Source organism: Silurus meridionalis, chromosome 7 (genome assembly GCF_014805685.1).
Source record: "Silurus meridionalis isolate SWU-2019-XX chromosome 7, ASM1480568v1, whole genome shotgun sequence".
In the NCBI taxonomy this organism is placed as follows: Eukaryota; Metazoa; Chordata; class Actinopteri; order Siluriformes; family Siluridae; genus Silurus; species Silurus meridionalis.
The window spans coordinates 7,820,655-7,848,326 of NC_060890.1; the positions used below are offsets into that span (position 1 = coordinate 7,820,655).

Sequence of the window (27,672 nt, forward strand, 5' to 3'; positions counted from 1 at the left end):
TGTGAACGGCTGTTGTCATGTCTCACAAACACTGAGGCTAAACACTACATCAAAGAGAGTGTTTTCACTCCGGAGACAATATGCTGGCTGTTTGGTCATGATGAGCTGCACACAGACTTGCAGTGAACCTCTTGCAACACAGCTGAGCCCCCAGAGGACAGAAGAGTGCGACACAACGCTGCGCCTGGTGCGGACCACATGTCTGAGGCTCTGCATATGTTTTCCATCCTTAATTAGCTGGGATGCTTGCCACATTCAGTCAAAAGATAACAGTGAAAGATTATGTAAGGTTCGGTCTTTAGAGCAGCCAATGCCCAGGGCTGGTGGCCAAACACGAGAGAACGTGCAGTGGAATTCTGAATGGCCTCTGACCTGGTCAAGGGTATTCAGAGAGAATTCGGATTGTAGCATATTTTGTCAGCCTGGAATAAATTACAAAGGTTTACCAAAAGGAAAAACACCCTCAGTGCCTTTGCATCAGTTTATTTTAAATGAAAAATGGCAGCATTTCTGGATTATCTTCTTTACATGGTAGAGCTTTAACCTGCATGTATGAATAGCATGGCAAACTGTGTTCACAAACAATGATTTCTAGGGTTGTTTTTAAACCAATGAAGTGATTTTAATCAAAGGATCATGCCTGTTTTTAATGCAGTGCTGGCTGAGGGCCCAAAGATCAAGCAACCAATGGTAATTTTCGACATTGTCCCTTGCAAGAAATTTGGAGATTTCTCCAGATTCTCGTAAAGATGATGAGATATTCAAGGTCTCCACAATTTAATGTTAAGAAACATTATTCCACAATTGGAAAACACAGTTTTTGTCAGATTGGTGAACCTCTGCCCTTAAACTAATTCTCTTATTAAACTAATAGCAGTGTGGAATGTATGTACAAGATGTTCCTCTTTCAGAAAAGCTATTGCAAAAAAACCTTTCATTATTAAGGCAGCCGAAACTGAGATAACACACAGAGCTTCATAGCAAGGTGCCAAGAAGATGCTGGCGCTATTTATTAAAGGCATTTTTTCCCCATGCATAACTTTGATAAGATGAAATGGTCTTTTTATTTTGTATTACTTAGGCTGTAATTTCGAAATGGCTTAGAGAGTGTGCACACATCTAAATTTATAGTGTTTTCCTTTGAACTGTGAAAGTATTACTAAATGTGTGACGGTCTGGGAAAACTGTCCATCACTGTGGCTGAATTCTGGCAGGCAAAAATGTGGGTTTTTCTGACTGAACATACTTTGTCAAAAGTCAGAATTTAATCTTTAAATGCAATTTTCATCCTTTTTACTGTTGAGGTTTAACTTTAAAATGTTGAGTAAATGGCAAGTAAAGTTACATACAAAGCATGCCTATAGTTTTGCTATATTACATAGAATAAAAATAACAGAAATTGCAGTATGAGAAGGGTTTCCCAGGGTTCCACATACACATATCAATCTGTCCCTAACCATGGTAACTCAAAACAGGATAACAGCACAGTTTTCCAGTTTTTCAGTCAACATATAGACATTATACATGCACATACACACAATGAAAGAATAATACAGGCAAGCTTACCCTTCTTAGACTTTGCACCTATTTTTAACTTCGAAGGCCATGCGATCTGAGTATTGGTCTCCTCCATGACCTGAAAAAATGGAAGCCACAGATATTTCAATCAACAAAATGGTTCTCTCAAATCATGCAGCGCAAATGCAGCATGTGTAAAAAATACATATATCTAAACTATTTTATGATGTTTTCAAACGATCAACTAGAACACTTTTAAACAAAAATCCAAAGCAGAAAGGTATCCCCTGATTGTACATTAAACAGCTGTCGTGCATGATATGGTTATAAATTAGAATGTAAAATGAAAATACAATTAGGAAACATGCCTAACGTATTACACAGATCTGTTCACATTTCTAGCAAAGTGCATTCAATTCTTGTAACTACGAACAGATCTTTTTAAAATCAGAATTTGGGTTTGAATCCTGGCCAAATGGACTCACATGTCCTTTGCACGTGCCCAGGTTTAAGCATGTGTATTGAAAGTGCTTAGGCAGTGTTAAAGTGGAGCTCCAGTTAAAAAAAAATATCTGCCCTGCTGCACTGGTGGTTTGCCCTTTTCATCTGCTCATAGTGGTAAGAGTGAAAGACACACATTGTGCTTGGCATACGGCTTTGCATTCCAACCACTTGACTTCTGCTGTTGGAATTAAAAAGTCAAGAGTACGGCCACTCAAGAGGTGATTAATAACTAACAGTGGACTTCCCCTCACGACCTATGAATAAAAGAAAATCTGCATTTCCCTCAGATTCACATAGGAAGCCATTACAAGATCTAAGAACGGGCATTTTTTTTTCGAAGGGTAAGAATTATTTATCAGAATTTACTGTACATGTAAACGGTTTGCATAGTGCATATTGTTCTCTCGCTACTATTTTCATTCCTGACAGGAAAACAGATGACATTACAAACGTGTCTAGTTGCTGGTTCTAGTGGTTTCTGAAAAAGTCAAAGAAAACACATTGTACTCTTTGTCACGCCACCGTGCCGCTGAAAGCTGCCAGGCCTGCAGAGCTGTGGCTCGGAATCACCTAATAACACATGTCCAGCTGAAAAAGGGAAACGTCGTCCAATTAAAACAATCCAAGCTGAAACTTTACAGTAAAGCAAAAAAGTCAAACTGCTCGGTTCCTTTCTGGAAACTAAGGATTTATTAGGGGACGGGAGAAAAGCACCGAAAAAAAAACTCGGAATTTTTTTTTGCTGCAGTGGGTTTCAACAGCCTTATGTCCACCTTCGCACGTTCATTCACTTGTTCAATAAAAAGTGTTGGAAGCCTGCTAAATTCACATGGACATTTTTTTAATCAACTGAGAGGACCAGAATCCACTATCATACATGACATGACATGGTTGCAATGGGGCGGAGAATTTCCGGAAACAAAAAGGTTTTTACAAAAACCTTCTATGGGAACGTCATCTGAGGAATTTAGCAAATATTTCAAGTTGGAAACTTCATTTATTATTTATGGAATTCATTAGAAATTTTGGGAAATGTAAATAAACTGCATCATATACAAACATAAATATAAATTAATTGTTAGTATAAATTTGTTGCACAATTGCTTACACAAGCTCAAAGATGTATTAAACATAAATGTAGGTAATAATAAAGTAATTTACGTGAATATGTGTAAAGACATTTTTTACATTCTTTTTTTGTGAAGGATTCAAGAAATTATCAGTTTTTTATGAAGGAATGCACAGTATAATTTAATAATAATAATTTAAGTTTTTTGTTACAGGCTAACCTGCAATTTTGTAAATTCCCAGTGTATTTCCTTAATTCCCACATATTCCCCATACAAAGTTTCCTGTCTATTCCAGTCAATTTTGCAACCCTATACATGACTCAAACATTGAGGTGATATTTTTTTTAAATAACACTCTTGTAAGGTTTCAACTATAAGCCACAAAACTCAACAGATGCCACTGAGGAGTTTTCATATTGCTCGGCTTGACCCCAAGATCTTTGTCGGAAGACGTCACATTTGTGCAATAGATCTGAGTCTGGCTTCTGCACATCTTTCATGCTTCATTAGCAATTTACAGTGTAAAGGTCAGTACTGCCACGGTGGCAAATTTTAACAAATGATTCTGGCTCCGTATCAAACCCCATTGTGAACGCTATTCCACTGTGATGTTACTGCTGATTTTGGCAGCACCATGCCCATGTGAGAGGCACATTCAATCAGACCACACACACACACACACACACACACACACACACACACACACACACACACACACACACACACACACACACACACACACACACACTACAGAAGAGCAAATGCAGCCACAGTGAAATACGGAGCAGCAAAAAAAATCATCTTATCTCTTAAACTTACAGGTTATGAACTGATATCAGCCAGTTGTACACAGTTGTAAACTATATGCAGCTTGAGACAAGCTCCAGCCAAGAATGATGTAGTAAAAAAAATTTAGCACTCAACAATTCTAAGCTGATCAAGAATCAGATTTTGGAAGGAGTAGCACAATTTCCCACATTGTGATATTTAATGCTCCAGCTGAACTAAGTGTGAGAACTGACTGCCATGCTAGTTCTGGTCTGGCACCTGCTTCTTGCTGTGGTCCCACTGAAAACAGCTGTTATTGCGCCACCCTCGTTCCAGAACCAGACTCAGTCAGGAGCTCAATTCGCATAAACAGCTTTTGGCTGTTGTTATGAAAAAATAAGATTGTTCCTGTATATTGATTCAGCTGAGACCTTTGGGTGGGCTAAAACTTCATATTTTCAGCAGATTCAAAGTTGACAAGATGCAGGAACTTCACGTGAAATTCACGTGTCCCAAAGGATGACGTGTTTGCTGGTCCACCCAATATCAAAAGCTTGGCATAAGCTCTTAACGGCATCAAGTATCATTTCTTGATTAGCTTTTAAAACATATACATAAACTTTGAACCTATATACTTCTATACACTTTTAAACAAGATGATGATTTATCTAGGGCAGATCCTTGTTGCAGTAAAGCTTTCTTGCCTCAGGGCCTGGTCTGATCCTGGTCAGTGTGAGGTTTCTTGTGTTCTCTCTGTGTGAGAATAGGTTTCTTCTGCATTCTAAACATGAATGAATGATTCATCTACACACAATAACCTGTTTTCCTTTATGAAACAGCATTTTTGTTTTACTTTCAGCCTGACTCATCATTATTGTAAAGCCAGCGGATTTAGCATTTATGACTCGTATGGCTAAGAAATACATTACTTGATGATTTAAAAAAAAAAGAGAGAGAGAAACAAATTTCCCATGATTCAACACAACTGCCTTGTTTAATGCAAAAGGACTCTTTCTCTCGCTCTCTCACTGACCGACAGACTCCCCATTTATACAGAGGTCCTAAATGAAAAGACTTACAATGACCAAAAACCTAAACACTCAGGATGCTCATGATTTAGCAGCACATACAGTGCCTTACTATTTTTAGCTTTATGTCGTTGCTTTATGTGATTGCCGTTAAGATGGCTTTCGGCTGAGGGGGTTGGAGTCGTGAATGAGAGTTCATCTACAGCCCACTCTGCATTTCCTCTGAAGCAGATGTAAAGTTGATATGCTTTTAGATAAAAGCAAAGCCATTTCACATTACACTTTTCACACTGGTTTTGTTTATAGCTAAGCCTGAACTTGAAACTCTCAGCACTGATACAAATTAGGGTATCACAGACAGTTTGGCTGAGCAGAGGGGGAAAAAAACGGGACTTTTACAAAGTTTGAATAATATTCTTGACCACACACGACTAGTTAGACACATACACACCTTGATCAGAGGCTTGAGGGGAAAACAAGAATTGCCTCCGCTGTTTTAGAATAAGCATGTGTCAGAAAAGAAAGGCAAAAACAAATCCAGGCCAAACAGAACACTTCATCGGTGGAAAAAAGGCAGACAGACAGTGAGCAAGACCATGAGGAGTCATCTGTTCGTAGGCGTGGGGAGCGGCCTGGCCCACATCACAGGCCTGCATGACCATTATTTCCATAGTGTTCCTGTCCCAGGGAGAAGTGTGTTTTTTAATTGGCATGAGCTCTGAGTGCATGCCGAGAAACGGGAGTCTCAACAGTCATTGTACTTACCTCACAGCCTGTGTACTCCGTCCAGCGAGGCAAAGAGTGTGTGATGGGATGGTCCCAGTCACCACATCACTGTTTCCATGCACACTTGTTTTGAAGTTCAGCATGGATCATATCTACATTTTCTCCTTTGTAGCTGGCACACTGGCTAAGCCAAATTTAATACTGCCTAAAATCAGTCATGATGGATGTTAATGTGGTTGTCTTCAGTGAACTTGTGCTCACTAATTTGGGACCATTTAGAATAAAAACGGGACTGGCCAAAAGAAAGAAAACAATTCCCAGGCAAGGTACCATGGTAAAAAAATGTGATAAATCAATAGGAATTTCCATTGGGAATTCATATGAAAGGAGCTGTGAATTCCTAGGATTTCATATCCATTTCAAGGCCAGATGCAAATGAACCAGTGAAATTATTAACAGAAACACAGCACAATGTCAGCCTTTGTGCTAACAGCAGCAGAGTGTTTATTTGAACTAAAACAGGAAGTCAGGATTCTTTTACTCTATTAGAAACTGAACAACCGCCATTAGGTTTTCAGAGCTGTCAATTGTAATGTATTTAATAAAATATATTTTGAACATGCGGAGCAACACTATCAATTCCATTATTAAAAAATGGAAAGAATGTGGCACGGACAAATCCGAGGAAGTCATCCACCAAACGCCAGCAAGGAGCAACCGAGAAGCCAAGTGAAACTTCGACTGAGCCGGAGAGAAGCTGTTCACAGGACAACCATAAACCAGACACTCCACAAACCTGGACTTAATGAAAGAGTAATAATAAAAAAAGCCATTTCTTAAAAAACAGCATGTGAAATCCCACTTGGAGACTCTAACATCTGGAAAAAGGAACTCTATTCCTGTGAGACCAAAATCTTTTTGACTGTGGCACAAAGTCCTATTAATTGGAGCCAGCCCAAGACTGCTGATCACCCTGAGAACACCTTCTACAGTAAAGCATAGTAGTGTAAGCATCATATTGTGGGAGTAGGAAACTGGTCAAGGTTGAGAGAAGGTCGGCAATTCTAAACTAAAATCTGTTCTAGTCTGCAAGAGATTTACTAGGGTAAAGGTTTACCTTCCAACAGAATACTGTTAAAGTTAATAAGTTAATGAGAATCAAGAGCCTGTATGTGTTCCTAGGTCAGTCAGTTTAAAAACCAGTGGCAATACTTTTGCTTTTGTAATCGCTCTTCATCATGTGCCTTTATCTAATCCAAAATGTTAAACCAATTTTGCCAAGAAAAATAGACAACCTAAACAATTTTTCACCATCTTGCATTTAGTGTGTTTTTTAGTCTGTTAAACAGTTGTTTGCTGCTCCAACCGCAAATTTGTTCCAAGCGCCACCAATTGTGGCATATATCTTCGTCAAAGTAACCTTCACAAAGGTTATCAAAATATATTATAAATATTTGAAATGGTTTGCTTATGAAGCTTATAAAGCTTATGAACCTGATAGCAAAGCTGCTAAACAGAAAGTAAGGCTCATCTTCAGGACTGGGACCTGAGGCTATGCAACAAATTTGTGACTGCGCCATTTACTGGTAAAGGTTACAATAACATGCTAAACATTCTTATATCTAAATGTCATTTTTGTTACTCCTCCCCTGAATTTTGTCTCATCTTCAACAAATTTGGTTCACATCATCTTGACACACTGCTGACCATTTGTTCATCTAGAACATTGTTCCAACAGTCAGAGAATTTTACCACTGTCCATGACCAAAACACACAAACCATGAGTGAAACTACACATATCCATTTGCCTTGAGTCATAATTTTGCAGCAGTTTGCACTTTTAATTAACTTTTGTTTATTTTGCACCGTTAAACGTTGTGTAGATGGAATTTTTTACGTTTTAAATTCTGGGTTGTAACACTACACTGAAAAACGTCTAGGCGGCTGCGTACTGATGCAAACATTGTATTTTAAAATGTCTATGCTTTTAGCATATAAGCGCACAGCTGATTTTTATTGTAATAGAAAGTAGCAATCAATAGGAAATGTGGCATTTACTCTAACCACAGTCGACTCCAAGGCACAACATCTACCCATTGTGCTAAGGCTTTCTGTCAGGCTCATGTTACCATCCACATCTGATTGAGAGCTCATGTCAAATGGTGGTCCGCCTATACTGCGGTGTTTACGAACATGCTTTCACATTGAGCCCAATGAAAAGTGCTAATAGAGCCGTTATGTTCCAGGACTCGCAAACCTGCTTCTCGTTACCTCCGGCTTCTCGGCTAGTCCCGCTACAAATAATTCTCTGTTTACAATCCGTCTTCACTTGATAAACAATTGTGGGGTTTTTTGGAGGGACTAAGGCGGAGAGGAATGTTAAAGCACAGCTGCCACACAGTCTCAGGATAAATAATGAGTTAACCAGGCTATAGTGATGATCAGAAAGTGTATTGGGTTCTTGGCAGGAAGTGTAGACGTACCGAAAGTAGCTTTTGATAAGATTATCTGGATGTGGGATATTGGACGCCTGGTTTAAATCTCGGTCCTGGACAGGTTGCGAGGAGAGAAGGTAACTCACTTTGAAAACTTGTGATGGTCCAATTCCATAAAACCTGTTGCACTGGTGAAACTGTTTTGCTGCAACTGGCTGTGGAATGTGAAGTACTCAAGAAATCACTTATAGAAACAAATCAGGTATGGTAATTGTTCCAGTAAACTTTGTGTGTGTGTGTGTGTGTGTGTGTGTGTGTGTGTGTGTGTGTGTGTGTGTGTGTGTGTGTGTGTATATATCTTATTTTTCATCTATGCATTAAATACAATATAAAGTAGCTGGACTAAATCCTAAACAAACACTCACAAATCCTGAAAGGACATCCAGTTTAAGCTCAATCGACTTCAATAACAATACTGTCCTTTACTGCTACATTGGTTCTAGTGGACTCCAAAGAAAGAGCTCATATAAGCATTGATCATTCTGCTAACTGTCTTCACTGGAAATCCTCAGACAGTAAAGAGTGCCTTGGTGTTCATCCTGTACATACTACTAAAGAATGGTGAGGGTTCCTGCGTTTTAATCTCTGTTGGAAAGCTGATCTCAGCACTCAGGTTGAGCGTAAACATCCACGGAGACTGAATCCTACCATTGTGCTCGACCCCAGTGCCGAAACTCTAACAGACAGGAACTCAGTGTTGTGACTGAAAACATCGCTGAGTTCTGAATCGTTCTCTGTGATGGGCAGATCGCTCAGACAGAACAAAAGCCAATCACAGCAGCAACAGTTCCGCTAGCAAGGTGTGGATTGAAAGATAGATTTGGGAGATTTGTGTTCATTCAACCACAAATGTGTTAGTAAAATCAGGTACTGAGGTAGGTGAGGTGAGGAGGCCTGGGGTGCAGTCAGAGTTTACTTCATTCCAAATGTGTTCAATAGGGTTGAGGTTAGAGCTCTATAGCAGGCCACTCAAGATCTCCCACTTCAGTATCTTCATGGAGCTGGTTTTGTGCTGGTACAGGTTTGGGTCTCTCAGTTCAAGTGGAAGGAAATTTAATGCAACTACATCCAAAGACATTCTATACAATCGTGTTCCTCCAACTTTGAAAGAAAGGTGCTTTATACTTTTCACATGTACTTTACAGCACAGTGAAATTCTTTCTTCGTATATCCCAGCGATGTTAGGAAGCTAGGGTCAGAGTGCAGGGTCTGCCATGCTACAGCTGGAGCATTAGGGTTTAGGGCCTTGCTTAAGGGCTCCAAGCGTGGCAGCTTGGCAATACCGGGGCTTGAACCATGAACTTCCAGTCAGTAACCCAGAGTCTTAACCACTGAGCTACTACCACTGAGTATTTTAGAGATGACCAACCCACTAAATGCTAAATAACTAATAAAACATGGTTGATAAATCTAACTCGGGGAAATTATTAATATTGCTGCTGCCTCAGAAATCTAGCGTGCGAGGTGTTACAAAAGCGTTATTGTCTTTAAAGCAGCCTAAACCTATTCACTATTTGTTTTAAACATCTTTTGTTGGGGGCAAATGTACCAATCTGCCATTTCTGGAAACACAGGCTCTTTCCTATTCATCAAATATTTTACTTCCAACTTGGCTGACAACTTGGTAAATGATTATTTGAAAACCCAGCATTGGCATTCCTGAAGCTCTGACTACTACTGTCTGAAGCACTTTGAGGTCCAGGCCACAGCACACTCTATCCTCTAGAACATACTCGCGTAGCCTAGTGGGTTTATTTTCCCACCCTTTCATTTTGAGTTTATACAAACCTTTTAGCTTTCAGGGTGAGTGTGATTCTTCACTGAATCGGATCTATGGCAAGTTGGAGAGTGTGTTTATTTTGAAGGCGTTACTCCATTCTGCCTGTAAATGTAGTCAGGTTTTTTACAGGAGTGGGCCACCTGCCGTGGTCTCACTTGGGTCCTGGCTTGCATTCCCCACCCCTGGGCCATCTGGCCAGTCCCACACACGTTCGCCTTTCTGTGTTTATCCACCCTGGTCCTGCTAGCGTTCTGCTTAAAAGCTTGCACCCATTTCCCTTGTAAAGTTATCGACACAGGTTAAATGTGCTTTGGCAACAGAAGGATTTAAGTCCACCTCAGTTCAAAAAAAAAAAAAAAAAAGGATGCGAGCGGGCATACAAAAGTCATTAATCAGCAATGCAGCAGCAAAATCTGCTGCAAATCGAGCGATCAGAGAAATCAGACTATTCTGCAAACTTTAATGCTACCAGGGCAGCAGGGCATAGCTAAGCATGTCCATATGTCATTTCCACAGAACTCTGTAGGCAATATGATTTTGACTGGTTTTACACCACTACACAGACTTGCCAAAGCAGTGTGGTTTCCCTTACCTTCTGAAAGAAATCCTCGCCTCCGTTCACCCTCCCCTCGGCGGCAGCTGCGCAGAAGAAAGGGACATTTCAGAAAGAATAAAACATCAGGGTTCACTTATAGATGTGTAGAACAAACAAAAACAATCAGCAATCAGCAATCAGTAATCTTTACACATTTTGCCACATGGCCAGCAGTGGAACATTTTTTGTCATTGGAATTCATGCAGGTTGAATGCACGGGCCAATTTCCTGCTCATTGGCAACAAGATGTCTTTGCAGGAAATGTGTGGGCTTGCGTTAAGTGAAGGCTCATATAGGAGTTCTGTTTGGTGCATATCAGTAAGTTTTATATTCAGGAAATTCTTCTCTAAAACCACCAAGCATTCAAAATATCAGCATATTTTGTGGTAACAGTTTGTCTATATAGTGTACCTGGAGCATGAATTTGTACAAGACAAACTTACCTCTTACCACATGAAACATAATAATTGCCTGAGCTTGATTAATGTTAATAATGATCCAAGTTGGATACACAAAAGACAGTAAATCACTAAGGGAAATCAAAACGGCATGACCGACAGTTCTTATGGTGACATGGGCAAAATCGTGTTGCCACAAGCCCAGCTAAGCCAGACAAATACTCAGTGTGTATTTATATCCTTGGAATTACAGGGATGTTTTTAGAAGCACATTCACTTCAAACTGCACAAACCAACACTGCACCATATGAATCAGCTCTGCATTACAATGAGACCATGAAAAAATACAGTTGGAAAGTGATTCACATTAGAAATACTTACAGTAACTATGACCTACATGCAGATTTATAAAGCTAATAACATTCTGATATGGTACTGGGTTAATCAGTTTTTGCAGAAAAAAACCAAACAATCCAAACAAACCCATATTTAAAGAGCCTTAGAAAGTAGAAAGAGAGTGTTCAGGATAAAACCTCAACAAGTTTGTCCTGGCTGTTTCAGATATTATACGCTCAGTATGGTCTAACGATAAATGAGCACATGTTTTAACCATTAACTCTGAAAGAGAGTCAGGATATAAATATTATCTGTCTGTAAAAAAACACATGCATGTCTATTTTCAGGGTTACTCTGTTGTAAAAATTGTAATAACACAAATATCACTATATGAAAGTCCACACATCTATATTTCATATTTTCCAGACTATGTAGTGGTTTCTTTGGCCCTCAGCCAGCACTGCTGTATATACAGACAGCCCGGGTAATGAATTAAATGCCTGCTATGGTGTACTACAAGACTCATTTCTTTTACTGATATGGTTCACATTCGTAGTACCGTAAAAGTAAAGTGTCTCTATAGTACAATTAATACCAACTTTTTCTGACTGATCACCTTCATGCTATGAGGAAACAGTTCTATCCTACTGGAAGTTGTTTCTTCTAAGATAATCATGTTCCAGTCCACATGGCATAATGGCTTAATTAATGGATGAATAAACAGGGTTTCTGCAGGTTTCACAAAGTCATATTTAAGACTTTTTAAGAACTTTTTAAAAACATTAAGAATGGAATTTATCACAATATCAAAAAGACACAAACACATTGTTAGGAACTGACCTTAACCAAGCCCTACATAATTTTTTTTCAAGCCAAGAATCGCTAAACTTGCACTTCCCCATAGCTGAAAAATAAAATCCATTTTACGTTTGTGGTACAGTCCAAAACAGACTCGCACCAATAACAGAAAGCTGATGCATGTCGGTCTCATTTGTAGTCGTTAAACAGCAAATTATCTTTGGACTAAATAAATTAAGAACTTAACACCATGGAAACTAACAAACAAAAAAATTCTAAAGTGCTGCGGGAGAATTTCTACGAGCATTAGAGATAGCGTTACATAGACGCCGAAAAATTACAACCTGTTTAAAACGATTTAAGACCTAGAACAGCGAATTTAACTTTTTGACTTTTTTAGGCGTACACCTTTTATTTTTACTTTGTAAGACCCACGGAAATCTTGACAATGATAAAAGTATTTAAATCATATTCTGTAGCCTACTATATGGAACACTTTTTGGGGATTGCGACCCGATGCGTTAAACAACACTCCACTGTTATCGCCAAAATGCCAATTCAGGAAATATCTTTTGGCAGAAGTGTGTTCATTCCTTCGCTATGTTTCCAGAGACTTGAAGAATCTGTTCCAAGTTGCACTGAAGCAGTTCTTGTTGCCAAACACTTTCAACACACTGCATACTGTTTTTACTTTGTCACCCATCTAAATCAGTTTGAGTTTTTATTGACATAAATTACCGATTTCTTTATATATAGTATTTTTAACAACGGACACAAATCTCAATTGGCAAATCTTAATAAACAAACCAAAAAAATACAACAAATCAGCACCAATAGGATACACTTACAGTTCATTTTCTACAATAAGTTGTATTTTTAATTTTTAAGTTATTTCCAGGCTGTTCAAGTACAACAAAATCATGTGAAAAATATTTGAAAGTTCTGATATCGTTTGCATTTTCTTTTTAGATCACAGCAAAGGATCTGTGCAAGAAATAATGTTATTGCAGTTATAACAAATGTAATGGAAGCTGCATTGCTCATGTTAATCCCAGCGATTTTAGGGGCACATCTTTTCGGTCAGAGGTCAATAATATTAAAATTAAAAAAGATCCACGGTATCCGATTATAGTATGAAAGTGGATACATGGCTTGGTTCAGAAATGTTTACCAGTTAAATAACCGAGCACTGGAGCATTAAGAGCCAACTTAGAACCTGCACATGCATTCTGAATAGCTGATTATGCATCTTATGCAACAAAGAGACATTTTCTACTAAAAGCTAACATTTATTTATTTTCCTCATGCTTTTCTTATTGACCTTGAAGAAGTCACATTTCTTTGTCCTCAGCCATAGGTTTGAGATTTTCCTGGGCAAACCCCAGATGTTCCTGAGCCAACTGTGAGGTCTGCTTTGGGATCTCCATCCAGTCAGTATTTCAAGTCAAGTCAAGAGTCAAGTCAAGAAGCTTTTATTGTCATTTCAACCATATATAGCTGATGCAGTATACAGTGAAATGAAACAACGTTTCTCCTGAACACAGGTGCTACATAAAACAACATAAAACAACAGTCACAGAGCAGAAGAACACAGGGCCAGGAACTAAGATCCTCGCCACATAAAGTGCATGTGTGCAACTGGTGCAAACAGTGCAAGAGACAACACAAGACAGTGCAAGACAACACAGGACAGTGCAGGACAATACACAGTACACAAAATATAAAATAGCAGTAGCTCCAGTAAAACCTGTCGTGACAGGATAAGGTGCACAGTAGCAGAAATGTAAACAGAAATGTAAACAGAATTTTGCAATTCTATAATAGTATAAAAATATGATAGCAGCAATCAAAATAAAGTGATCAGTGGCCAAAGGATTGAATCAATCTATTTAAGCTGAATCAATCTATTTAAGCTAGTGCAGAAATATTCCAGGGAGAATCAGTGGTCCTACTATGTGCATCCCCTCCTGTAGTTTGTTGAACTCCTAATAGTAATGAGAAACCTTGTTTTAGCAGGCTGAACTTTCAACCTTAGTTTTTTGTGCAGCTCATGGTTATTGGTGAGGATAGAAACATAGCTAGATCTTTAAACGGAGGGCTTCATCTCCTCTGGCTCCCGCTTCAGCCATCCTCCTCCTTCCACCATAGATTGATTCAATTATTTCAGTTGTTACTCTTTTCACACCAGAACAAAATCTTGTAACTACATTTTATTAATATATTAGTACTAACTACATACTTTTACTTCAAAACACTAAACCAAAAAAGATAACACCAAAAAAGTAATCGCTCGTTTTAAGTCATTACTCATTTTCTCCACGTTCTTAATTTTGAGACAGCTCCTGCATACAGAAGCCAAACCCACAAAACCCTCTAAAGTTCACAGAGAGTTAAACACAGAAATTTAGAAAGGTAAAGTGATGAAGCTTGACATAGAAGTGTATTTCAATTCTATTTGAAATCTTACAGAACTCGAAAAAAAATCAACTGAAGGATCATATTAGCGGACAAATGTTAAGACTTTTTTGAGTCAGTCCCCACAGTGATTATTATTTTTTTTTTTTTGGAAGTGAATTAAAAACCATACCTTAAATGTAGCGAGTCAATGAATGATCATTATCCAACATAGAGTGTGCAATGGTTTAGTGAAGCAAAATTGGTTCCTCGGTGTGTCTTTGCTTTCCTTTCTTTATATATGATGTATAAACCCACAAGATCACCTTTTGGCATAACAGTTGACTAGATTTTTTCATTGTCCAAATTTCATAAGCATGAAATTATTTCAAGCCACATCACAAACCCATGGGCAAACCCAAAAGTAAGTGAATTTCACCAGTTCCTAATTCAATCATATACTGTATTTCAAGTAATTCCCCCATCACCATTAGAGTAGTACATTTGAAATGGCAATACATTTATATTATTTGGCATGGACAGCCCACCAAATATCTCACATTATATACATATAAAATAGATAAATAATAACAATAATAATAAATTATATATATATATATATATATATATATATATATATATATATATATATATATATATACAGTAATCCCCTGTTTATTGGCGTGGTAATGGTGACGATAAACGGATGTCACCCCAAAAATGATATTTTATGTATACAGTAATGTACTGTTAGACAGAGGGAGTGGGGGGTGTATATGACAGAGATATTGACAGAAGTCCATATTTAATGTGTCCCATTGTGATTGTCAATAAAGTGTTAATATGCTGATATTAAAGTGGTACTGTGTTTTGCCAGTCCAGTGTTAAAGTGATAGTTGTGCAACTGTGCAAAAAATCTGTTATAAAAAGTTTGTTCAATGATGATTTTCTCCTAACTGGAATTTTGGGTCCATCTGTCATCAGCTGCACATCTAGCCTCAGAGCAGAATTGTATAATATGCTTTTACTGATGCATGGCCAATTGGGCTGGTTAAATAGATTACAGATTAACAGCATTCCCGGAGCGGAAAAAAATGGGATTCCAGTTCCAAAATGATCATATGATGCAAAAACACAATGTCTGTGCAGTCTTTTAACAGTATGTTTTATTACGTGTAACTACATAGCAAAGTTATTGAGCTGTCATTCCTAGTATACAGCTAACCTCTGGCAAGTTTCAAGAAAATCTGCAGAGATTAAGTAAAGCAAATTCTCCACTCAAACAATTCACTCTTTTAAAACAAAACAAACACAACAGAAAAACAGAATACAAATGCAAATAATCCTTAACAATCTGTTCTCAAAGTTTGGGCACCTTGAAATCCCTTAGTCATCAATCACTATGGGAAACCCCAAGAGCCTTTAGCTCTCAGACACGTGGTTGTTGCACAAAAATGACATAATGAATATGCAGTAACATTACATAAACTGCTATAAAATACTGAATAGCAAAACCAAGACCAATATAAAATGTTTAAATGTTAGAACCAAGTATAAATCAACTTTGCAATATCATTTTTATAACAGAAAACTAAGTATGAATATTTGTTTCAGTGCTCTTTGACAAGCATAGATACTGACACCTAAATCAGCAATCAACTTGGTATTATTCAATCAGAGATATGACAGAACAATTTAAATGAATGCACCTGCTAGCTACATGGCTTGATCAGAGGTAAAATAGGAAATAAAAAAAAACAAATGCATCAAACTCCTAGACCTAGAATTATCTAGAGACATATTCCCAAAAGTATTGGGTCACCTAGTCATAAGTATGGTTTGTGATTTTTGAGAATTACATTCCACATTTAGTCCCAATTTGCTCTTATGATTCCCTCCACTCTTCTGGGAAGATGTTCCACTTGATTTTGGAGTGTGCTTATGGATATATTTGTGTTCATCAGCCACAAGGGTATTACGAAAGTCAGGTACTGATGTAGGTGAGGAGGCCTGGGGGTGTAGTCAACGTTCCAATTCATCCCAAAGGTGTTCAGTAGGGATGAGATCAGAGCTCTATAGCAGGCTACTCAAGATCTTCCTCTCCAAATCATGTAAACCAGATCTTCATGGAGCTCACTTTGTGCACAGGGTATTGCCATGCTGGAACAGGTTTGGGTTTCCAAGTTCAAGTGAATGCAACATTTTATTATAGTGATTCTAAAGACGTATTGTACAATTGAGTGCCTCCAGCTTTGTGGTAGCAGTTTGGAAAAGAACCACATATAGCAGAAAAGGTCAGGTGACCCAATACAGTGGTTATGCATCGGCTAATGTTGTCCATCTCATCATTCCACGAGCATCAACTAACGAGTTGTTACGCTGCTGCCGGGAAAACTTCAAGCGGATAAGTAACACGATGCTCTCGCTAGGGACACAGGACGCTAACTGATATGACGAGCTGCGTGGATAGAGCAAAAACAACCAACTTGCCTGCGATTTTTTGGTGAGCGACGTTCGTATCCCGATATATTGTTCGTAACCAGGGGCAAAAATTTTGATGAACTGCGATTCGTAACCTGAATTATACGTATGTCGGGGCGTTCGTAACCCGAGGTTCCACTGTACTATATATATATATATATATAATATATATATATATATACTAGCCTGAGATTTCTGCAGTATTGCTATCAATGCATTCATATCCATAAATTGTTAGACACCAACAAAAGTACTAACAAAGCCTTTTCTGAAAGAAAGCCACAAAATGCAGGACCGTCACAGGAAATTCCAGTGAAATTGTGGTTGGATTAGGCAATTAAAATGTTTTGGCTCCTCACACCTGTTTGGAAGAAAGATTACTGCATTGAAGCAAAATCCCTCAAACTCAGTGTAAAATATAGTGGTGGATCACTGATGCTCTGGGGTTTATTGACTAGTGGTTTCAAATGCTCTTGTGAAGATTCATGAGTGTAAAGACAGTTTAGCCCACAAGCTGATTACATCCGCCAAGATTTAAAGAATTGCTGGCCATAGATATTTCAAAAAGATAATGACCACATGTCTACATCCAACCTAGGGAGAAAATGTTGATGTCTGAACTGTAGAGGGAAGTCAACATTCACAAACCTATAAAGGCGATGTTTTGCAAGAAATGACTGGTCCTGGGTGTCCCTAAATAAGTTACATCATAACAAGAGACTTCCCCAATCAGTGTCAATGTTTTATAAAAAAAATCATACCAATACAAAATTACCCTTGCATGTTTAAGCTTTAAATATTATCACTTGCATGCTATTACTATGTCCAGAAACTGGATTCTTGAGCCCAAATTAGTCATAGACCCAAGGCAATTAGACCACAATTATACTTTCAAACTTTTGGACATACAGTAACAGAGGTAAATGAGTTAATAACAATTTGAAATGGATTTCTGCATTGACTTATACATAAGCATAGGTTGTATCCAAGTTGGTGTATTATTAACCGATTCAATGTTGAGGCTCATTGACTCCATGCACAACACTCTCCTTTCTCATATACTTCCAAAAACAAAACCGACAAGCTAAAACTATTATTAAAAAAAAGGAAGCATAAAATATGTCTGGCCGGTTTACGGCTTCATTTAACACATGAGTCAGTTCATAAAAATGTGTGCTGGACTCTTGATTATCTGTGGATGCAGAGTTATGTGCAAGGATGTCCACACCATCTATGAAAGCTGGATGCAGGGGTTTATTAGGAAATCGTTATCAGCAGCTGTGTTCCCTGGCCTCAAACAACGGGAGTATGTTATGACCACAGGAGGTTTGCAAGTTAAAGCTATTCTCATTAAGAAACACAGAAGATTTCCTGCTTGTCCTGCAACCAGAATGGGATGCATAGACATGTGCAGACACTTTGAATCGTTTTCAAAATGTGTATAGAACCACAAAAGCAACTATTCAGGGCAAAAATCTCACATAATCTCATGTACTGAAAACAATACACTAGCTAGCTAGCCCAGATTAGCGGTATTTTATAGAATGGGTTGATCAAAGCTAATGGAGAGATTGTAAAGCAACATTACAGCAGCGTTTAGCTTTCTTTTTCGCAAAAAAAATTGTTGAAAAACAATTACAGAAGCAAGCAAGCATATAAATAGTTGTAATATCACTTCTGGAAATAAATTATGTGGCTCATCTGCAAATCGCATTATTACAAGACCAAGAATAGTTATTGGGAATTGGTACCAGGGTGAATCTACACAATTACCTCCAAGACATAGCGCTGTTGGAGTTTGAATTGTGAACAACAATCATTTTGTTTTTGTCTTGAAGCAGGCAAGCTGGCTCTGGAGTAACAGGCCCATTTCTTTCCTTGTCATAACAAAGTCTCTGGTTTGAGCCAGGTTTTTTTTTTTTTTTTAACCAAAGTCTCTCCAACAGCTGCATTGAATTATTCGTCGTGAACACTGGGAACCTTCCACCCACTGCTCCTCCAGGGTCCTTCTGACCAGAACAGCCCGAGCTGGAGCTTCAAGCACAGACCCAGCATGCCGATTTAAGCCATTTGCAGCATTTATTGACCCGACAAAAGCAAAGCATTAGGTTTATGATGTGAAAATTAAGATTGTCAGTGTTTTTTTTTTTTTTTCCAGTAAGATTTATTTATTTGACCAAAAAAAAAACAAGGAAAGAAATGCCTTTCTCTGCCATGAATAGAGGCACGGGATAGCAACAGCTGGCTGTGGAGGTAGTTCTTGGGGAGAATGCCATGTTTAACCTCTAAAAAGCATGGAGAAGTGTTTCCCTAGGCTACAGTCCAGAGGACAACCAGGCCTAAGCACATTCCAGCCAGCACTCTCTCACTGCTTTACACTTTTATCTAGCACAACAAAGATGAACTCTTTAAAACACACACACACACACACACACACACACACACACACACACACACACACACACACACACACACACACACACCGTGAGAGAGAAACATTTTCCAAAATATATTTTCATCCACGAGCAAACTTCACTGTTCCTTCACTGCCTATGATTTGAGGAATGATTTATGCACCAAATGATCTCAATGAATTAAAAACATCCTAAAGTCTCGCTTTGACAAAATAAGCCACTCATTTCTAAAATGAGAAAGGAAAAACAGGAAACTTTGACTGAACATGTCAGGTACTTTGCCAAGTTCAGTCCGGCTGTTTTTTTGCAAAACATTCATCACTGTTGTTGCAACAAATTCTTATTTAGAGCACTTTTAGACCAATAAAGCTTCAGTGTTGTGTCAAAGATATGCTTGTTAAACATAGCAGTTATTTTGCCCGAGTTTAGAACTCGGGTAATTCAACTAATTTGTGGCTTGGCCACTAATAATCCATCCCTCTGCATGTATCAGTAGCATTAGCCAGTGTATTATAGAAGGCATTTGGTTATAAAAAATGGTTCTAGCATTATTTATACTTTGCTATTACTGTTTTTCTGAAAAAGAAAATATTACTCAATAAATCCTGCTACTTCCAAAATACTAGCATTGCTAACAATCCTAATACCGAGGAAAAGAGTTTATCGTGATTTCAGATTTAGTAAGCAGACATTGGGCCAATGTTAGCAAAGCATTGCATAGCCACCTAAAATAGACTTCTTCTGGCTTCTCATGGTCCTGTGTCTGATAGACTCGGAGCAGAAATATAAGGGAAGCTGAAATAGTTTCAAACATTCTTATAAAACACAGCAGCAAATATTTTGGAAATACACCTCAAGCTTCAGTGCACTGATCTAGCTTTGTACATCATAACACTTTGGATACTGCTAACTAGCTTTCATTCAGTGCTAGCTCACAAATCAGAACACGACCCAAAGACAGTGTCTTTAAGCATTTCTTTTTTAAAAAAATCTCACATTCTATTCACCTATCATGTCAAATTTGACACTAGTAATTATTTTAATGACTTTTTTTCTCTTTGACCTCACTGACTAGCCATAATTATCAGGGTGTTAAAGTGCATGAAAAGGTGGGACTGTTTTCACCTGCTCTGACTGGAGAACAGAAATAAGGAAGTGCTGTGTCAAGCATTTTAGAGAATTAATAAAGTGAAGAAACAGTGAAAAGGAAAGCTTTAGGCTGAAACACATGGTCTAGTAATTATAGCTTTTTAATACGATTACATATAGTCTCTGGTGCTTCATAACAGGATCTTTACAGCACAGGGTTTGGTTGTGCCTGAGCTGAATCAATAAAAACACACTAGTCCTACCAAACACTGTGGAAATACGCAAAAACAGCAGCTATAAACATGGGAAAAAAGCTCTCATTCCATTTGGTCATTTCAAATTGTGATAAATCACCGTTAGCCATTGATTTAAACTAAATATGATTATGATTAATAGCGAACAATTATTTCAACAATCGGGCTTATGTTTATTTATTTCACTTCAAACATAAATTTTCTTTTTGCCTTTTTTAATTAATTCTGAAAGTTCACTGAACGGTCCACTGCCAATGAAGTATTAGTCTCCTCCAAAATCCATCTGGTTTATGGCTTTGGTTGGGCTTTAGCACATTTTCGCCCAAAAATAACACGATATCACATATTTGTAATTCCTTTTCATTGTGTTATTGCAAACAACGTAACCTTCTTGAGCTGTTGCTAAAGCAACAAAAAAAATTACCATCATTCCCAGTCCTTTATATAACTGGTTCCTTGGTTCGAGACCAGTAGGTTTCTGGTGCTTGTGAGAGAAGCAATTTTACTGACAAGGAATTTGTTCGTTTGCAGCGCAAAAGCCCAGAACAATTTCGAGGTAGTTCAGTGAGAGTAGAAGTGCACTAACACTGTCTCTAACATTTAAGATGATCGCAAAATTTACTGGTGTGCTGTAAAGGATTTATAGCAGGAAAAGCAGATAATGGAAAATACTATAGATTTAGAGGCTGTGTAGAGTTTGTACATATAATCTGCGAACCGTTGTGGTATGAACTTTTGAAAGTATATAATTAGCCAGAACAAACAGAATCTGTTTATAGAAGAAGGTAAAGCATGCTTCTTGCCATTTTTATCGTACATTTCACTAGGACTATCACTTAGTGGGCTAGAATGTGTTTGCATCTCTATTTGTAAAATCCTTTCCTGTAAGTGGTATTTCATGCACACACACACACACACACACACACACACACACACACACACACACACAGAATGCGTGGGAGCTTTTACTAAACATGTTCTATTACCACTGTTTCTTTTTGTGCTACAGCTATTCACTATATATATATATATACACCAATGCATACTACACTCCAGAATCTTATGTTAATTCTTCTCCCCTTACAAAACCATCTGTGCTACAAAATTTGACAAGTTTTCTGTAAGAATTTCACTGCCATATATGTGATTTGAGTATTAGAAGCAGGTGGGCAAAAAATTCATACATACAGAACCTTAAATTTAGACAGGAAACATATGCTTTCTTGCTCGTGTCTTGGTGTCATTTCACCTCCAGGCCGAGATAATGAATTCAAACTCATGCTCCAAACGACTAGGATTGAACTGCTTAATGGAAGCCGACCAGGACTAAAAAAAATTAAAAAAACATTCGAGCTGCATTGAATTTATATGTAAAAACACAGAATGTGCCATTCTGCCACGACGCTACACTTTAAAGTTTGAGCATTGCTACGCTGGTCATAAGGGCCAATTCAAATAAACCTGTTTCAAATCCAAATAATTAACGTCACTGTCCGAGGTGCATAAAAGCGTTCGACAAAAGAAAGGGCCTCGAAAGGGCCAGAGCAATCGGCTCTGAAGGTCTAGATGGTGTTGGCACCTGTTCTGCTTACACATTCGTCCTAAAACATTTAAAGAAATAAACCCTGCACAGGGCTGTTAAGATGACGAGCGAGAGCTGCAGCAACGCGAGGCAGCCGGGTGAAATTCTTTTAAAGCACGAGAATGGAAAATTTCTCTTTCACACGCATACATCTACTCAAATACACAGAAGCCAAACGAAGAAATCAGTGCAAAAACATGTGAGCAGTGACAGGACATGCTGCGTGACGTCTGTGGCCTTGTCAACCTTCAGGCATTACTAAGCAACGTCTTTATTTCAACACACTTTCAGATGAATGGTCAACAGATCCATCACTCGGTGAATCAGCCGTGCCAGCTGTCGGATCAAAGCTTTTCGTGAGCAATTTGTATCTGAATTTCCGATTTACGTCGGACACTAAATCTATCTAATCAATCTGCCATAAGACTGTTACATTTACTTTGGCATGATGGGCTTGTTATTCGTTCAGACTTCTCTATTTTTCGTCCAGCTGCTTTTAAATGCCATTCCAGCATCAAGCGGTACAGAAAGGCGTACGGTACATTGGTTTCTATTGTATGACGGTAATCAGGCCTCTGTGGTCATTATTAATCAGGAAATTGGTATGCAATGCGAACTACAGATGCACAGTAGGGTTGTTAGAATGTCATGACTGGTCACAGTTGGTCAAGGTGTATGATCGGATGGTTACTTCACTATTAATTCTTTTCTGGTGACTAAAAGGCTGTGAGTTCACATTTAAAGACTGCCAAAGGGAAACCGATTTCAACTCGGCCTTCTCGAAAGTCACTGGGGGATGATAGAAACCCTAGTGACTGTATGAAAATGGTTATATCACAAAAATATCACGAAAACAGATCTTACACTTCGAGGGTGCAAAGCACAAGACTTTGAAATGGTACCACGACATCAGCAAATCCTTTAAGCCGTGTGAATTGCAATGTGGGCCTTGAACTCTCCATTATGTCTCTTAAGCCTTGCTCCTCAAACGCCTTATAATATTCAATGCCATTAGAAAAGACCATGGCCATGAAGTGGTGTACTTGGTCTGAAACAATGTTTCAATTGGTCGCACATGACAAAGTAACATTCAGATGAATGCCACGATTTAGAAGCAGACTCGAAGTTGCTCAGGTGCTTACACATGCCTATTTTTCCCTTTTCTTAACATCAGCTTCAAAAACTGTTATTCGCTTCCCCTGATAAAAAAAGCTGAACTCAGGTAAAAGGCTGTGTTCTTGCAGTGCAGGACTATAAGAATTTTCTTTGGGTTTTCTCCTAAAAAGTCCTAAAAAAATGCTGACTACATTAGATTACCTGAAGGTGTGAATGTGTGTTTGCCCTGCAATGACCTGGCATGCAATCCAGTGCATATTTCAACTTCATGTCTAGTCTTTCTAGTGTGGACTAAAACGACCCTGTTCCTGTCCACAACGACCCTGTCCATGTTGTAAAGCTTACTTCAGATGAATGAATAAATATCTTTCTATCCCTCTGAGCATTAAGCTGACATTCTGTTTATGTTTTCTTTTTTTGGATGCTCTGTATCCTACCACAACAGTGATCGTGAGCTGTAAGATGTTTTAAAGTTGCATTACATTCTCTATAACCTTGAATTGAAGGTTTAAAAGAAATACATATCAGCAGGGGGTTCCCCGAGTGTGGTCTGTGAAGCATAGTCATGGGATTTGTGGTTTGTTCATTTAGTGGTGGGAATCACAACTCACTACAGACAATGCATTGGATCTGATGTGTTCTGTCTGTAGAAAATTGAGGAGTAGATAGTCATAACTTCTAACTGGTTTTAACTGGAAAAAAGTATTATACACATATACACTATATGAACTTTTTTTACCACAAATTTAGAGGACCACAATTGTATTGTGCATGAAAATTTTCCATCACTTCACCTAGGAGACCCAAACCTATTCCCACATGACAATGCCCTTGTGCACAAAGCCAGCTTCTTGAAGATATGCTTTACATAGGTTGGAGTTAAAAATCTTAAATGGCCTGCTATAGAGCTCGTACTACTAAACCCCTTTGAGATAAAATGTAACGCTGACTGCAGCCCAGGTCTCGTCACCCTGCATCATTGCCTGACATTACTAACACAAATCTCCACAAGCAGACTCTAAAATCTAGCGGAACATCCACCCCGAAAAGTGGAGGATATTATAGCAGCAAATGGGGACTAAATGAGGACCGGGATGTTCAATAAGGCACACGAATTCACATAGTGTATTTATATTTACATAGTGTATTTATACTAAGGTCTATGTGTCTAAGTTGTTTTGTTAGAATTGCGCAGTATTCCACTAAAACAGATTCAGAGGGGAAATAAAGAAGAACAACTGGTAAACGCATTGTCTTACGGACTGTGTGTTTCAACACTGACTCATATTGGCCCGGGAGGTGAACAGTATGGATGAAAGATGATACTGTAGTTATACCACAAAGACAATTTGTGAATGCAATAAACAAACAAACTTAAATCAGTGAAGCTTCCATGTGAAATTGTTCAAAATACAAAATAACTAATACGGTGCTATGAGTTTTGTTCAGGATGCCCGCGTGAGAATGATGTATCATTTATTTAAATTGATTTCATTGATATCATTGATCATGTCGCAGGTATGGGTTTGCATCGGTCGGTCATGCATATTGCAACACACAGTATCGCCACAGTAACTAACCAATGAACAACAAACAATATGTAGCGTCATATCGATGATGGCGAAAATAAATATCCTCTGGTGTAAACAAAAGGGGAAGGGTAAGGAGAGCAACGGAAATGGTAAAAGAACTTGTGTATCATTAAAGGCAGGAGACAACCAAAGTTGATGTAAAAATAAATAAATGAATCAAGGTAACAGTAAAAAAAACTGTCTGGAGATTATAACTGTATAAGACGGTCTAAAAAGTCTCCAAGCAACAAGTTTTCATGCAGATAATGGTGCAGGACTTGAGGAATGAAGCCTAAGAGAATATTCCACATCTAAATCTTTGTCATTTCAGATATTAGAAAGAACAGGACCCCAAAGTATATATATATATATATTATATATATATATATATATATATATATATATATATATATATATATATATATATATATATATATAAATGTCCTTTATATCTTACTGCAGTATGGACGTGGCCTTACTTTTTAGTATAGTGCTTTGACTCCTAACATCTGGAATACTACTCAGTATGGAAGCATGCAGTTAGTCAAAGCCTGCAAAGCAGCAGAAACATCTGTTTGTTTGTTTTTTAAACTCATGAGCAGAACTTTTTTTATTTTATTTACCTAAGAGCATGAGCTCGAGCTTCTTGCGGTCGACCCGAAACCTCTCCTCGGTCCACTCGGGGTCGTGGGGAACCGCCGCGACTCCGGCGTGCTGCTGCTCCTCGTCCTCGGAGCCGTGAGGCGGCGGGGAGTCGCTGGAGATCGGCGCTCCCGCTTGATGCATGAGCCCGTTCACTGAGCTGCGCCCGGCGGCCATGGTGTCCGCGCGTCACCCGCCGCTTAACAACGCAAGGAACACTCAAGACACACAAAGAGAGAGAAAGAGACAGATAGAGACAGAGAGAAAAAGAGACGCGCTCGTGTTCTGCCTACGAGCGCTCTTCTGGTGTTAACTTGTTCTTGGCATCGGACGCGGTCCCGTTAAGTTCCCGTGACGTGCGGGAGGGAAACGCGCGACGCATGGCGCTCATTCCGCTCCAATCCGCTCCGCTCCGATCGGGAACGCGCTCTTTAACTGCACCCGCGAGCAGAGCGCCGCCCTTCTCTCAAACTTCCGAGCAGGACAAGAACACTGTCTTCTGCGCTCGCCTCGCACCCCGGCCCACGGCGACCCCAAGTTAGAGAAAGGCGAATTGCCTCTTATGGAGGAGTCCCGCGAACAAGAATGAAATAACCTTTCATCATCATCATCATCATCATCAATGTCACCATCATGAACGTCGTTGTCATTATCATCATATTCATCATCAAATCCATCAACATGAAAGTCATGATCATCATCAGTAATTTAATCATGAACGTCATCATCATCAGCAGCAGCAGTAGCATCTTCATCAATTTTATCATCATGAACGTTGCCATCATCATCATCATCATCATTATTTACATCATCGTCATTAATTTAATCATCATTATATTCCTCCTCATCATTAATATTTTCCTTATCAAAACGTCATCATTATCTTCTTCATCATCATTAATTTATCATGAACGTTGTCGTCACCATCATCATCACTGATTTCATCATCATGAAAGTACTTTTCATTATCAATATTATTATTATTATAATTATTAAATGTGTACATAATGATGTGTTTAAATTTCATAGAAACGATTTAAACTAAATCCATATTTGAGAAATAATTATAAGTACATTATTAACATGCCAGTTTGTCATATTCATATTGAATATATGAACTGGTAGCTCAGTGGTTACTGATTAAAAGGTCTGATGTTCAAGCCCTAGTATAGCCACTGTTGGGCCCTTGAGCAAGGCCCTTAACCCTCTGTGCTCCAGGGGTGCTGTATCATGGCTGACCCTGCACTCTGACCCCAGCTTCCTAACACTGGAATATGCAAATAAATAATTTCACTGTGCTGTAATGTATATGTGACAAGTAAAAAGCACCTTTTTTTTCTTTTTTTTCAAACACAGGCTCTGCTTCACAGATACACAAAATGAACAGAGAAATACTGACATCTCTTGGAGTTACAGTAGAAGATCACTGCTTTAATAACTATATAAAAAAAATGACCTGAGACTAGATGTTTAAGACATTTCATAGCAGCGTAAAATAAACAGAAAATTGGTCTATGTAATTCTTTTGTATTTTCACTTATGTTTCATTTATTCGTCTTTTTTTTAGAGCGCAATATACTGTGGAACATGAAATATTGCACTTGCTTTCCTTTTTTTTTTTTTTTTTTTTTGATAGTACAAATAGTTTCTCCTTTCAAATATCCCCAATACAACCCCTCCAAAAAGCTATTGTTGCAATGTAAGGGTGGAATCAACAGTCATGTGACACTTACACAAGACTTGAGCCCATACATATCAGAACAAAAGTAGACATAAAAATAAATAACAACAAAACTGCCATAGCGTAATATAGATTAAATTATGGATAAAACATTGATAAGAGACATCAAACTGTTGAGGAAAAGCAAAGCGGACAGGAGAAAAAAAAAAAAAACTCAAACCACATAATTACCTACTTGGTAGTTCTTTCAGATTTCCAAAATATAACACAAATTGGTCTCCAATTTTAGTAAAACTTTCCCCAAGCCCTTTAGTGTACACCTGATCTTTTCTAGTTTCAGTATAAAACATAACATCTTCCCATTCAGTCATTTATTCTTATTCCAGAAAAAAAGGCTAATCCACTTGTTCTTTTAGGAAATTTATGGAAGGG

The 27,672-nt window shown here is 38.3% G+C and overlaps 1 protein-coding gene across 2 annotated transcripts in view; it reads right to left on the bottom strand.

The window, feature by feature from the left end:
- The window catches only part of LOC124388984 (protein bicaudal C homolog 1-like), a 74,470-nt gene extending 48,435 nt beyond the window's left edge, over positions 1-26,035 (bottom strand). For both annotated transcript variants that reach the window (XM_046854156.1, XM_046854155.1), the window contains exons 1-3: positions 25,541-26,035; positions 10,482-10,528; positions 1,567-1,636 (exon numbers count right to left, since the gene is read on the bottom strand). In XM_046854156.1, the coding sequence (XP_046710112.1) occupies positions 1,567-1,636; positions 10,482-10,528; positions 25,541-25,736 (313 nt within the window). In that variant the 5' untranslated portion in view covers positions 25,737-26,035. The remainder of the gene's footprint in view (positions 1-1,566; positions 1,637-10,481; positions 10,529-25,540) is intronic.
- Between the last annotated feature and the right edge of the window lie 1,637 nt (positions 26,036-27,672).